Source organism: Haliotis cracherodii, unplaced genomic scaffold (genome assembly GCF_022045235.1).
Source record: "Haliotis cracherodii isolate W230 unplaced genomic scaffold, xgHalCrac1.p SCAF_10, whole genome shotgun sequence".
NCBI lineage: Eukaryota > Metazoa > Mollusca > Gastropoda > Lepetellida > Haliotidae > Haliotis > Haliotis cracherodii.
In genome coordinates this window covers 1,557,930-1,572,029 of record NW_027266265.1, presented here as the reverse complement: position 1 = coordinate 1,572,029, position 14,100 = coordinate 1,557,930, and the positions used below count along the sequence as shown (strand labels likewise).

Below are 14,100 nucleotides of genomic sequence, written 5' to 3'. Positions count from 1 at the left end.
ATCCACAATCATAGGTTTCTGGCAGGCCCAAGGGACGCAATTCAGCACAGCGAATCGCGGCGCCTTAGACGACTGGGCCACCCGTGCCCCCTGTGAACAATGAGTGAGTGAGTGAGTGAGTTTCGTTTAACGCCGCTTTTAACAGTATTCCAGTTATATCGCGGCGTGTCAGCTTAATGTGGGAGGAAAGCCCGAAGTGATACAGGTCTCAGACGTTTACCACTTCTGTGAAACCCACGAGCACGGGTATGGTACTGACAAACCTAGAAACATAATCGGGGCGAACCGGGATTCGAACCCACAATCATAGGTTTCTGGCGTGCCCAAGGGACGCAACTCTGCACAGCGAATCGCGGCGCCTTAGACGACTGGGCCACCCATGCCCCCTGTGAACAATGAATACACAATGCCATTTAGAAAGTGGTCAAATGTAACAAATGTTATATTTGGGATAACACTTTCTTAGTAAAGTACAGATTCTCGTACTTTTATTGGTTGAACCACACCTTAGTAGTGGTAGCCGTGCCAATTTACACGTGTCAGAGGGGTACTCAAAGTACGTGATCTAGACTACCAGTTGTCAGACTTTCATTTTTGTGGAAGCCTCGGTGGCTGAGTGGGTTAGATCGCTGACTTTGTGTGCTGGCAATTAGATGCCTCACTCTGGCACGTGTGAACCAGTTGATACTAATTAATTGTAAAGGATTCCATGGCATTTGATCAGCTGATCAAGCAATTATTTTTGTGTTTGTGTTTCCTTAAACCGACACCAATTAGACCTCACCCACTAGTGGAATACTGTTTCCTGATTGGTTGATAATAGGGTTGGGGCTTCCATGTTCTTACAATGAATGTTGGCACTCATTTCAAGCTGTTTTATGTTGATGATTTACTGAGAAGTCTGCGAAGTTTTATTGTTGACTTATTTGTTTATAAGAATTAAATTTAATATGTTTTTTTTTGCGTTTATGGAGATATGAACGTAAAGCAGTTTACACACTGTAAATCCGTGCAGCCATTCTTTACTGATGTAACATGCTGTGCTCACATGCCTGTACCCGAGTGTAGGCCGTGGGGGTTCCAGGTTAGGACAGGTCGACTTAATAGAGGTCAAAATCACTGACTTGGTTGATAGAGTGTCCCACTCCCTACACCCTGGATCGATGCTCATAACGTCAGTCACTGGTTTGTCTGGCCCAGGATCGTTCATTTACATGTTGGGTCATACAGCTGGAATGTTGCGGATTGCAGCCTTAAGCAACAAACAAAACAAACATTTGTACTGTTTTTCTTCATTTGACCTCGAGTGTGATTCCCCCGCCCTTCAACTTTCACACAGCAATCTCAACTGTAATCGGACATAAAGTAATCTGTCAGGGTGGCTGTTTGAACAGCACGTGTACTAGAATTAGAGACAAACTTTAGTAGCTCAACACGCTCAATGTGATTTGGAATGCTTTCCGAATTCTTTTGTCATATACACATTAGGCAAATGCTGCATTGTTGACTCGTATGTTCAGAACCTTTTTAATTTTTATCTTGAACTTTTCCAAGCCAACAAGTTCAAACTAGAGTTTTTTGTTTATGGTCATGTTGTATTTTCCAGAACTGTGTGGGACGCTCCAGTTCAGCTGTGGGTCGGCCAGCTCATGCTACTCCCGACAGGACCGATGCAACGGAGGCAGTCAGTGTCACAACCACGCTGATGAGAAAAACTGTAGTAAGTAGACAGGGAAACAGTAGCTGAAGCAGTCAGTGTCACAATCACGCTGATGAGAAAAACTGTAGTAAGTAGACAGGGAAACAGTAGCTGAAGCAGTCAGTGTCACAACCACGCTGATGAGAAAATCTGTAGTAAGTAGACAGGGAAACAGTAGCCGAAGCAGTCAGTGTCACAACCACGCTGATGAGAAAAACTGTAGTAAGTAGACAGGGAAACAGTAGCCGAGGCAGTCAGTGTCACAATCACGCTGATGAGAAAAACTGTAGTAAGTAGACAGGGAAACAGTAGCCGAGGCAGTCAGTGTCACAATCATGCTGATGAGATAAACTGTAGTAAGTAGACAGGGAAACAGTAGCCGAAGCAGTCAGTGTCACAATCACGCTGATGAGATAAACTGTAGTAAGTAGACAGGGAAACAGTAGCCGAAGCAGTCAGTGTCACAACCACGCTGATGAGAAAAACTGTAGTAAGTAGGCAGGGAAACAGTAGCCGAAGCAGTCAGTGTCACAACCACGCTGATGAGAAAAACTATAGTAAGTAGACAGGGAAACAGTAGCCGAGGCAGTCAGTGTCACAACCATGCTGATGAGAAAAACTGTAGTAAGTAGACAGGGAAACAGTAGCCGAGGCAGTCAGTGTCACAATCACGCTGATGAGATAAACTGTAGTAAGTAGACAGGGAAACAGTAGCCGAGGCAGTCACTGTCACAATCACGCTGATGAGATAAACTGTAGTAAGTAGACAGGGAAACAGTAGCTGAAGCAGTCAGTGTCACAATCACGCTGATGAGAAAAACTGTAGTAAGTAGACAGGGAAACAGTAGCTGAAGCAGTCAGTGTCACAACCATGCTGATGAGAAAAACTGTAGTAAGTAGACAGGGAAACAGTAGCTGAAGCAGTCAGTGTCACAACCACGCTGATGAGAAAAACTGTAGTAAGTAGACAGGGAAACAGTAGCTGAAGCAGTCAGTGTCACAATCACGCTGATGAGATAAACTGTAGTAAGTAGACAGGGAAACAGTAGCTGAAGCAGTCAGTGTCACAACCACGCTGATGAGAAAAACTGTAGTAAGTAGACAGGGAAACAGTAGCCGAAGCAGTCAGTGTCACAATCACGCTGATGAGAAAAACTGTAGTAAGTAGACAGGGAAACAGTAGCCAAGGCAGTCAGTGTCACAATCACGCTGATGAGAAAAACTGTAGTAAGTAGACAGGGAAACAGTAGCCGAGGCAGTCAGTGTCACAATCACGCTGATGAGAAAAACTATAGTTAGTAGACAGGGAAACAGTAGCTGAAGCAGTCAGTGTCACAATCACGCTGATGAGATAAACTGTAGTAAGTAGACAGGGAAACAGTAGCTGAAGCAGTCAGTGTCACAATCACGCTGATGAGATAAACTGTAGTAAGTAGACAGGGAAACAGTAGCTGAAGCAGTCAGTGTCACAATCACGCTGATGAGAAAAACTATAGTAAGTAGACAGGGAAACAGTAGCTGAAGCAGTCAGTGTCACAATCACGCTGATGAGATAAACTGGAGTAAGTAGACAGGGAAACAGTAAGGAGTATATTTACAGACTGTATGAACCATCGTACCTTCTCAGCCCCTCTGTGTTTATTCTGTAGAGTTGAAAGCAACACAGAGTTCATCCTGTGACTGCCAATAAGGGAGTTCTTGTATTTACTTTAACCTTTGTACATTAGGAATCAGTTGAACCGTACAATGTGCAATAGGAATCTTTATGCCTTCAGTTTGGGGTCTTGTAGCTTCCTTCCACACCAGGCTTATGCGCCATGATAGAACTGAAATACTGTTCAAAGCTGTGATTTTCCCCAAGGTCCTCACTCAATCATCAGGTATAGGACAACAGAGATCTGCATCAGTATTGTTCCCCAGTGTTGTTCCCCAGTGTCATTCTCCAGTGTTGTTCCCCAGTGTCATTCTCCAGTGTTGTTCCCCAGTGTCATTCTCCAGTGTTGTTCCCCAGTGTTGTTCCCCAGTGTCATTCTCCAGTGTCGTTCCTCAGTGTCATTCTCCAGTGTTGTTCCCCAGTGTCATTCTCCAGTGTTGTTCCCCAGTGTTGTTCCCCAGTGTCATTCTCCAGTGTCGTTCCTCAGTGTTGTTCCCCAGTGTTGTTCCCCAGTGTTGTTCCCCAGTGTCGTTCTCCAGTGTATTTCCCCAGTGTTGTTCCCCAGTGTCGTTCCCCAGTGTTGTTCCCCAGTGTCGTTCCCCAGTGTTGTTCCCCAGTGTCGTTCCCCAGTGTTGTTCTCCAGTGTTGTTCCCCAGTGTTGTTCCCCAGTATTGTTCCCCAGTGTTGTTCTCCAGTGTTGTTCCCCAGTATTGTTCCCCAGTGTTGTTCTCTAGTGTCATTCTCCAGTGTCGTTCCCCAGTGTCGTTCCCCAGTGTTGTTCCCCAGTGTCGTTCCCCAGTATTGTTCCCCAGTGTTGTTCTCCAGTGTTGTTCCCCAGTGTCATTCTCCAGTGTTGTTCTCCAGTGTCGTTCTCCAGTGTCGTTCCCCAGTGTCGTTCCCCAGTGTCGTTCCCCAGTATTGTTCCCCAGTGTTGTTCTCCAGTGTTGTTCCCCAGTGTCGTTCTCCAGTGTCGTTCCCCAGTATTGTTCCCCAGTGTTGTTCTCCAGTGTTGTTCTCCAGTGTCGTTCTCCAGTGTCGTTCCCCAGTATTGTTCCCCAGTGTTGTTCTCCAGTGTTGTTCCCCAGTATTGTTCCCCAGTGTCGTTCCCCAGTGTTGTTCCCCAGTGTCGTTCCCCAGTGTCGTTCTCCAGTGTTGTTCCCCAGTGTCATTCTCCAGTGTTGTTCCCCAGTGTCATTCTCCAGTGTTGTTCCCCAGTGTCGTTCCCCAGTGTTGTTCCCCAGTGTCATTCTCCAGTGTTGTTCCCCAGTGTCATTCTCCAGTGTTGTTCCCCAGTGTCATTCTCCAGTGTTGTTCCCCAGTGTCATTCTCCAGTGTCGTTCCCCAGTGTTGTTCCCCAGTGTTGTTCCCCAGTGTCATTCTCCAGTGTCGTTCCCCAGTGTCGTTCTCCAGTGTTGTTCCCCAGTGTCATTCTCCAGTGTTGTTCCCCAGTGTCATTCTCCAGTGTTGTTCCCCAGTGTCGTTCCCCAGTGTTGTTCCCCAGGGTCATTCTCCAGTGTTGTTCCCCAGTGTCATTCTCCAGTGTTGTTCTCCAGTGTTGTTCCCCAGTGTCGTTCCTCAGTGTTGTTCCCCAGTGTCTTTCCTCAGTGTCATTCTCCAGTGTTGTTCCCCAGTGTCGTTCCCCAGTGTTGTTCCCCAGTGTCGTTCCTCAGTGTTGTTCCCCAGTGTCGTTCCTCAGTGTCATTCTCCAGTGTTGTTCCCCAGTGTCGTTCCTCAGTGTTGTTCCCCAGTGTCGTTCCTCAGTGTCATTCCCCAGTGTTGTTCCCCAGTGTCGTTCCCCAGTGTCGTTCCCCAGTGTCGTTCTCCAGTGTTGTTCCCCAGTGTCGTTCCCCAGTGTTGTTCCCCAGTGTCATTCTCCAGTGTTGTTCCCCAGTGTCATTCCCCAGTGTTGTTCTCCAGTGTTGTTCCCCAGTGTCGTTCCCCAGTGTCGTTCCCCAGTGTCGTTCCTCAGTGTCGTTCCTCAGTGTTGTTCCCCAGTGTCATTCCCCAGTGTCGTTCCCCAGTGTCGTTCCCCAGTGTTGTTCCCCATTGTTGTTACCCAGTGTCATTCTCCAGTGTTGTTCCCCAGTGTCACGCTCCAGTGTTGGTCGCCAGTGTCGTTCCCCAGTGTTGTTACCCAGTGTCATTCTCCAGTGTTGGTCGCCAGTGTTGTTCCCCAGTGTCATTCTCCAGTGTCGTTCCCCAGTGTCATTCCCCAGTGTTGTTCCCCAGTGTCATTCTCCAGTGTTGTTCCCCAGTGTCATTCCCCAGTGTTGGTCGCCAGTGTTGTTCCCCAGTGTCATTCTCCAGTGTCGTTCCCCAGTGTTGTTCCCCAGTGTTGTTCCCCAGTGTTGTTACCCAGTGTCATTCTCCAGTGTTGTTTCCCAGTGTCATTCTCCAGTGTTGGTCGCCAGTGTCGTTCCCCAGTGTCGTTCCCCAGGGTCGTTTCCCAGTGTCGTTCCCCAGTGTCGTTTCCCAGTGTATTTCCCCAGTGTCGTTTCCCAGTGTCGTTCCCCAGTGTCGTTCCCCAGTGTTGTTCCCCAGTGTCGTTCCCCAGTGTTGGTCTCCAGTGTCGTTCCCCAGTGTTGTTCTCCAGTGTTGTTCTCCAGTGTTGTTCCCCAGTGTCGTTCCCCAGTATTGTTCCCCAGTGTCGTTTCCCAGTGTCGTTCCCCAGTGTCGTTCCCCAGTGTCGTTCCCCAGTGTCGTTCCCCAGTGTTGGTCTCCAGTGTCGTTCCCCAGTGTTGTTCTCCAGTGTTGTTCTCCAGTGTCATTCTCCAGTGTTGTTTCCCAGTGTCGTTTCCCCAGTGTTGTTCCCCAGTGTCGTTCCCCAGTTTTGTTCCCCAGTGTCGTTCCCCAGTGTTGGTCTCCAGTGTCGTTCCCCAGTGTTGTTCCCCAGTGTCGTTCCCCAGTGTTGTTCCCCAGTGTCGTTCCCCAGTGTTGTTCCCCAGTGTCGTTCCCCAGTGTTGTTCCCCAGTGTCGTTCCCCAGTGTTGGTCTCCAGTGTCGTTCCCCAGTGATGGTCTCCAGTGTCGTTTCCCAGTGTTGTTCCCCAGTGTTGTTCCCCAGTGTTGTTTCCCAGTGTTGTTCCCCAGTGTCGTTCCCCAGTGTTGTTCTCCAGTGTTGTTCCCCAGTGTCGTTCCCCAGTGTCGTTCCCCAGTGTTGTTCCCCAGTGTCGTTCCCCAGTGTCGTTCTCCAGTGTCGTTCCCCAGTGTCGTTCTCCAGTGTCGTTCCCCAGTGTCGTTCCCCAGTGTTGTTTCCCAGTGTCGTTCCCCAGTGTCATTCCCCAGTGTCGTTCCCAAGTGTTGGTCCCCAGACAAATGTCATTGGTTAGGATGATGTTGACAAATAAGAATCACCCAGATCCAGAGTTGTTCCCCTTTGTTTCAGCTGCCAAGCAGTGTGGGTCTCACAAGGGCCTGTTCCTATGCAAGAATAAACGCTGCATCTATGAGACGTGGGAGTGTGACCGCACTGACGATTGTGATGACCACTCAGACGAAGATGGGTGTCCTTCACCTTGTGAGTTTGAAGCATTCTGTTTTATGATCCTCACAATCTTCACTGTTATTCCCGAGCATTCATCTGTAAATTTATATTTGAGATTTTGGAATTTCCGAGCCTTTTTAGGATTTTATTTCAATTGATTTTTTATCATATATTAATTTTCATGTGCAGTTATTGTGAGCCAAAATATACTTTTAGTGTATGATTGATAATTGCAATATTTTTTCGATGTTTTGGAGAAAAATTGTAACGGGTAGATATTTTTTCCAAAGTGTGGTGAATGTGAGAAAGTTTGAAGGAATACTCCCCATGGGGAGTCTGGGTATAGGTCCTCAGCAACCCATGCTTGTCGTAAGAGGTCATCAAATGGTTCATGAGGTCAGCCTTGGTGACTTGGCTGCTCACCATTTCGATCACTGGATTGTCTGATCCAGACTTAATTATTTACAGGCCGCCATCAAAGAGCTGGAATATTGCAAGTATGTGGCGTTAAACAAGAAACAAACTTGAAGGAATACTTTACAGCATGTTGTTTGTTTCCAGTCTTCACCCGCCGTGTGATTGTGGCCGCCGTGACTGGTTCCCTCATCTGCTCCCTGCTGCTGGTCATCGCTCTCGGCTGTATATGTAAGGTGTATGCGTTACGGATGAACGAACAGTACGGCCCCCGACACGAGAGCCCCCTCAGCCGGCTACAAGCCGAGTTTCTACGGCGACGTGCCCCACCTCCCCCTTACCACGAGGCCATGTTGACGTCGAGGCCGTATGAAGAAGCTCGTCAGGAATACTTAAGTCAGTCACGTGACCAGCATAGACGAAGGTCCAGAGATAGGCGGAGAAATCAGCAATTGCCGCCGACACCTGAAGAGCCGTCGTCGCATCAGATCGTGAATGAGACAGCAGATGACCATCAGCTAGCAGGAGAAAATGATGTTCAACTGATATCTCTGAACTCTACACATTTACAAAATGCTAATATGGATACCTCTTCCACTGTGGAACTCATTCCTCCTTCCACATCCAGTGATTCGGAGGACAGTCAGGCTGGGACATACAACAACGGGAATGTCGCCGATGATGACGACAACGACTCCGTTCTGCTGGACATCACGGACGGAGTTGGCTTAACAGCGTCCTGGCGATCGCTGTCTCAACGGAGCAGCGATGAGGAACAGTCGCCAGAACACGCCCCCTCGGATCCCGGTTGTGATAGCGGCGACTCGGCCAGTGCAAGCCTTTCTGTGGATAACATGACATTAACGCTACACGAGTCTCTTGACAAGGAGAACGGCGTGGAGGTGAGCGAGTCCGACCCTGTGTTGCCGGGGATGGATATCACGGAGAAGGAGCCGGGGGACAACCACCCAACGCGGCCATCTGTAGAGGAACCCCAGAACTCCGTCTCCACGCCCGTGCCTCGCGATCAGAACACTGACCCTGAACCACCTCTTATCAAACACCAGTGAAGTCTACATTAGACTGATAGTCACAGATCACAAATTACTTAATATATTTCATTCATGATTATGCTGACTGTTTTGATATAAACGCATACATTATGAAATCCCGAGGGTATAACCATCCTTCTGTATACATAGACTTTGTGGATAGCCTGAGTTTGTCCTGTCATTTAATCAGATTTATCAAGTATGTATCTGCTCTTTACTTAAGCCATTGCCATGTTGCATCAGTTTCAGTTGCGTCTAGACCAGCTGTGTTGAGTTTGTAGCAGACACTGTCATTCATGTGCCTTCCTCCAGGACCTATGCATTCCGTCACATGTAGTCCGGTCCAGAAACATATCACGTGTCACTTTCTCTTGGAGGGTGATAGCACCTGTAGTTGAGCTGGCGATGTGACCAGGGTTTGCCACATCTTGTTCCCCCACTACAGAGACTTGGCTGATGGCCTTTGTGGACTCAGTCCCAGTCCCATCAGATCTCAGTACTGGCTGCCACCACACAGTGATCTGAGGTCATCCCACCACACCACACCACACGTCAGAACGACCTTACCTCGACTTTGAGCAACCAATGAAATTACTAACAAGAAGTCGACATTAGCCAATTATGAATAACCTTTCTCGTGAGCTTTACATCACTAGTTGCAAAATGTCAACTTTCACTCCAGACTAGATTTGAAAAATACCAATTCAAAATTTGAAAACGGAACAAAAGAAAATTCTGGACTGTCTAATTGAAGGCAGAGATTGTATGACTGTATTTTCCACTGGCTATGGAAAGTATCTTCCGTTTCAAATGTTTTTCCCATTCAAGCGGCGGTGATTTTACAGAATCAGTCGTACAGCTAGTAACTGTCGTTGGAATACCCTGTGTTAAACTTTTCAAGGTTGCATTATTACAAAATGTATTCTGAATGAAGCTCTGATTGGTCGGATGAAAGGTCGTTCTGAAATCACCCATAATTGGATGTCCTCCGATCTCTGTTTAGCGATTTTACTGAGTCTGGTGTTGTAGGGTGGTCAGGCTGTGTCATCTTGACCTTATGACATGGATCGATGCTCATGCTTTCACTCACTGGTTTCCTGGTGTTGTGATGTAGCTGGGATACCACCTGAGTCAACAACAGCAGCAGCATATCTGAGTCACTCCCCAAGTAGATATGTTGGGTTCAACGCCAGTCACGGAATTGTTGTTGTTACAGTTCCGCAAGGAGCAGTAAGTCTCTCTCTCCTTATGTTCTTAGTGCTATGTGTATTATTTGTAATGCTAAACATTCTGACATTCTATGTTCTACATTCGGAGGGGGATTAGTGGCCCAGGCATCTAAGGAGCTGCCACTCGCTGTGCAGACCAGACTCTGGCATGACTTATTCCTTATTGATCTTCATTGATGTTTGTAACATTGAAATATAGCCGGGTTTTACCTAGAAGTTACCACAGGCACAGGTCCATGGCATAGACACCTTCTGTGGACTAACACAAAGCATGGTGTCTGCAGGAGATGTGTCTCCATCTCAGACATTGTGTCTGCAGGAGATGTGTCTCTATCTCAGACATTGTGTCTGCAGGAGATGTGTCTCTATCTGAGACATTGTGTCTGCAGGAAATGTGTCTCTATCTCAGACATTGTGTCTGCAGGAAATGTGTCTCTATCTCAGACATTGTGTCTGCAGGAGATGTGTCTCTATCTCAGACATGGTGTCTGCAGGAGATGTGTCTCTATCTCAGATATGGTGTCTGCAGGAGATGTGTCTCCATCTCAGACATTGTGTCTGCAGGAAATGTGTCTCTATCTCAGACATTGTGTCTGCAGGAGATGTGTCTCTATCTCAGACATGGTGTCTGCAGGAGATGTGTCTCTATCTCAGATATGGTGTCTGCAGGAGATGTGTCTCTATCTCAGATATGGTGTCTGCAGGAGATGTGGCTCCATCTCAGACATGGGGTCTGCAGGAGATGTGTCTCCATCTCAGACATGGTGTCTGCAGGAGATGTGTCTCTATCTCAGATATGGTGTCTGCAGGAGATGTGTCTCCATCTCAGACATTGTATCTGCAGGAGATGTGTCTCCATCTGAGACATAGTGTCTACCGTCAATGTGTCTCCATCTGAGACATGGTGTCTGCATGAGACATGTCTCCATCTGAGACATGGTGTCTTCAGGAGATGTGTCTCTATCTCAGACATGGTGTCTGCAGGAGATGTGTCTCTATCTCAGATATGGTGTCTGCAGGAGATGTGTCTCCATCTGAGACATGGTGTCTGCATGAGACATGTCTCTATCTGAGACATGGTGTCTGCAGGAGATGTGTCTCTATCTCAGACATGGTGTCTGCAGGAGATGTGTCTCCACAAGACGAACGTCAGGCAGAGATAATTCAAAGAAACCAACGGCGCCATCAACAGTCGGAATCGACTTGTAATGTGCCGGTTTAGATTTTGTCATTGATGTATCATTCATTAACATTGCTAAAGTTTTTAATCGATCATTGAAACAACCAAACTCAATATTGAAGTTTGATAAAAAGAAATGCAGTGATTTTAATGTTTACCACAAGTTTTATTTATATTAAAAAATAAATATTTCATAAAATTCATTTTTGTTTCTGACTATTGATGTTCAACAAGATTTATTCTGTGCGATAGGACGACTAATGATCTGAAGTGATGTTATTTAATTCCATTGAGTTTCTTAATAATACAAATGTTAGACAAATTTAGATGGGGGTAAATTATCTCAATCTGCCCTGTTATAATAATTGTTTGTTGGAAGTAACGACAGATTCCTCTTCACAGATTAAAGAAACATTGTGCCAAAATGTATATTACAACCGAGACAATGATCTGTCACAGCAAATCAGGCCTAACTTGGTGTGGTTTCAGTTTCCCCGTCTTTCCGAGTTTCATGTGCCTATGTTACTGATATTTGGGGAGCACTTGAAGGATACTTGTCTCAACATATTTTCAGCTGGTTTTGAAGAAATTGTTACCATTTTACAAAACACATGACCTACCTAGAAACCGAAATGTTTAGATTTGTGAAATCGAAACCACATCCTTGTTGGCCTCATGTATGTGTTTTTGTATATGTTTTGTATATAGTGTTGACTGTGCCCATTGACTGACGTTATTTATGTGGAAGTATATTCTGCATGTTCGGGGTTCAGATTTCTTACTACTTTACCTTGAACTACTTGTATCAAACTCTGGTTTGTAAAATTGTCTTTTTATATTTGTGTATGCCTCATGTGCTTTTAATACGTAATATTAATGTTGTTTTGTTGTACACACCTGTAGTTGTTGCCTTGTCCTGCGGTGTTGTTGGTCACTACGCCAGGAGGGGGACAGGGGACATTAGGATGCTGGCAGGGTCAGTTTTAGGTTATTTCCTTAAAAAAAATCCTCTTATACAAACGTTTTAAACCAAACAGATAAATGTTGAAAAAATGCTTAGCTTCAATCAATTTCTTAACATTGGTCGACTCTAGATGTGTCCATAAACCAGGTGTTGGATTAGCCAAAGTAAATATCATCACATTGTTGAATTGGAAAACGGACTGACTGATGTGAATAAGTCGCAGGGTGGCTCCACTATGCCGATGCAATGTGAAACGTTCCCTCCCTAACAGATGAGAAATATCTGCCTTTCTGCCACACACAATTTAGTTAAAAATTAATGGGGACTTAAGGTCCTTGAGGTTTTCTCAAGTGGTGTTTGAATAGTGCCCAGAGATTGGATATTATCATGGAGCGAAGAGGTCGGGTAGCCAAGTGGTTAAAGCGTTCGCTCGTCACGCCAAAGACCTGGGTTCGATTCCCTACATGGGGACAATGCGTGAAGCCCATTTCTGGTGTTCCCGGCATTGATATTTGCTGGAATAGTACTAAGAGTGGTGTAAAACGATACTCACTCACTCAGGAGAGAAAAGGTTATCCCCTAAAGCACGACAACATTAGGGGGGTCGACATAAGACTAGCTGACTCTATCATGGTCAGTTATGAAGAAACTAGACAGCAAGTGTTTTCTATTAATTGAATAATGTTTATGATTAATGTAATATAGGTTTAAAACTGACTGAGCTAACTTGATGTCAACATTCATTTAAGACTGACTTAAATTACTTGATGTCAACATACGTTGAAGACTGACTTAAGTTACTTGATGTCAACATACGTTGAAGACTGACTAAGGTCACTTGATGTCAACATACGTTGAAGACTGACTAAGGTCACTTGATGTCAACATACGTTTAAGACTGACTAAGGTGACTTGATGTCAACATACGTTGAAGACTGACTTAAGTTACTTGATGTCAACATACGTTGAAGACTGACTAAGGTGACTCGATGTCAACATATGTTTAAGACTGACTTAAATTACTTATTGTCAAAATATGTTTAAGACTGACTTAAATTACTTGATGTCAACATACATTTAAGACTGACTAAGGTGACTTGATGTCAACATACGTTTAAGACTGACTAAGGTGCATCCTAGCTGTCATGGAAGTGCTGTCAGCAACTTGCAGACACCCTGTGAGTTTCTACCTCATGTTTTCATACACCAAGAAATGTTAGACGGACATGATGCCCTGAAATTAGACCCCATGACTGCAGAAAATTTGGTGGTTGGTCCCTTAGAAAGGGACGTCTTACAACAGATGGGTCTCATCAGCTCTCTGTAGATATGTTGTTTAAGGTGTATGAATTGAGTCTGCTCTGGTCTTGTCTTAATGTCCAAGCTCTTCACAGCAACAGCCCCTTCTCGGAGCTGTCCATATTATCGCTGCCACCAGTCACAGCTCTCCACAGTGCTAGCTGTCTATAACCATGCATGGAGCTTAACTCGCAAACACCTGACCGTTATGTTTACAAACAAGTGATGACATTAGTGATGGCAAATCTCTTACACAGGAAAATGATTTTCTTTGTTTATCAATTTGTATTTCTATTTCATTTCAACTATGATGCAATTTGTATAGTAAGAATGTAAGGGGGAAGTTGGGTGCTGTTTCTTTAGTCTGCAATCTCAAACCAATCAGATTAAACAAACGCACATTAATTCATCTTGGAAATAAGAAGTCGGTTTTTAACTTTTTCAGATTTTACTATATGATCACTTACTCAAATATATATACCGGTACACAAAAATATAGATGTCACTACATTTGGTGTTTTATGATTCTTGTTATGGCCGCTTGCAAACTGGTGGTAAAGATAAAATAAGGAGTATGACGAAGTGTTGTGTCGTTGCAAGGGAGAGGATTTGATGATGTTCTCAAGGGAGACGATTTGATGATGTTTGGGGTTGGATAAAGAATGCACATTTTACCTATATACACCACTTATGTACAAAGATCATTTATCATCTTGTTGAGTTAGATGTCGTGGATGAAGGCGAGGAACCACTGCTTGTCTGTAGTCTTGTACCTTGCACTGCTCTTGGGACTTCAACTTTTGAAGGACCATGTTATTGTTGATGCTGTTCCTTGAACATGAACATGTTCCTGGTCCTGTTGTGTACAAGTGCTAGATGAACACTGTGAATCAGATGAATGTGATATAGAATAATGTGACCTGTAAGAAAGGAGAACAGAAAAATTGTCAACATGATCATGATTTATTAAAGATTTTATTTTGAATGCCACTTGAATTTGGTTGTGATTTTTTAAGTTACGTGTCAGACCAACTAGGCTACATTGTTTATATCAATGACTCACGCCACACTATATCGCTGACCTTGACAATGCAAGGTGTTCTGTCCATCATCCATCCATCCATCAG

At 45.2% G+C, this 14,100-nt stretch overlaps 1 protein-coding gene and 1 pseudogene across 1 annotated transcript in view; both read left to right on the top strand.

Annotated features, from left to right (window-relative positions):
* LOC139453956 (low-density lipoprotein receptor-related protein 12-like) overlaps window positions 1-9,818 on the top strand; it is a 28,381-nt gene extending 18,563 nt beyond the window's left edge. Inside the window, exons 11-13 of the mRNA XM_071235405.1 lie at window positions 1,607-1,720; window positions 6,737-6,868; window positions 7,397-9,818. Of these exons, the coding sequence (XP_071091506.1) occupies window positions 1,607-1,720; window positions 6,737-6,868; window positions 7,397-8,319 (1,169 nt within the window). The 3' untranslated portion in view covers window positions 8,320-9,818. The remainder of the gene's footprint in view (window positions 1-1,606; window positions 1,721-6,736; window positions 6,869-7,396) is intronic.
* LOC139453957 (uncharacterized) lies at window positions 9,802-13,963 on the top strand (annotated as a pseudogene).
* Window positions 13,964-14,100: the final 137 nt, after the last annotated feature.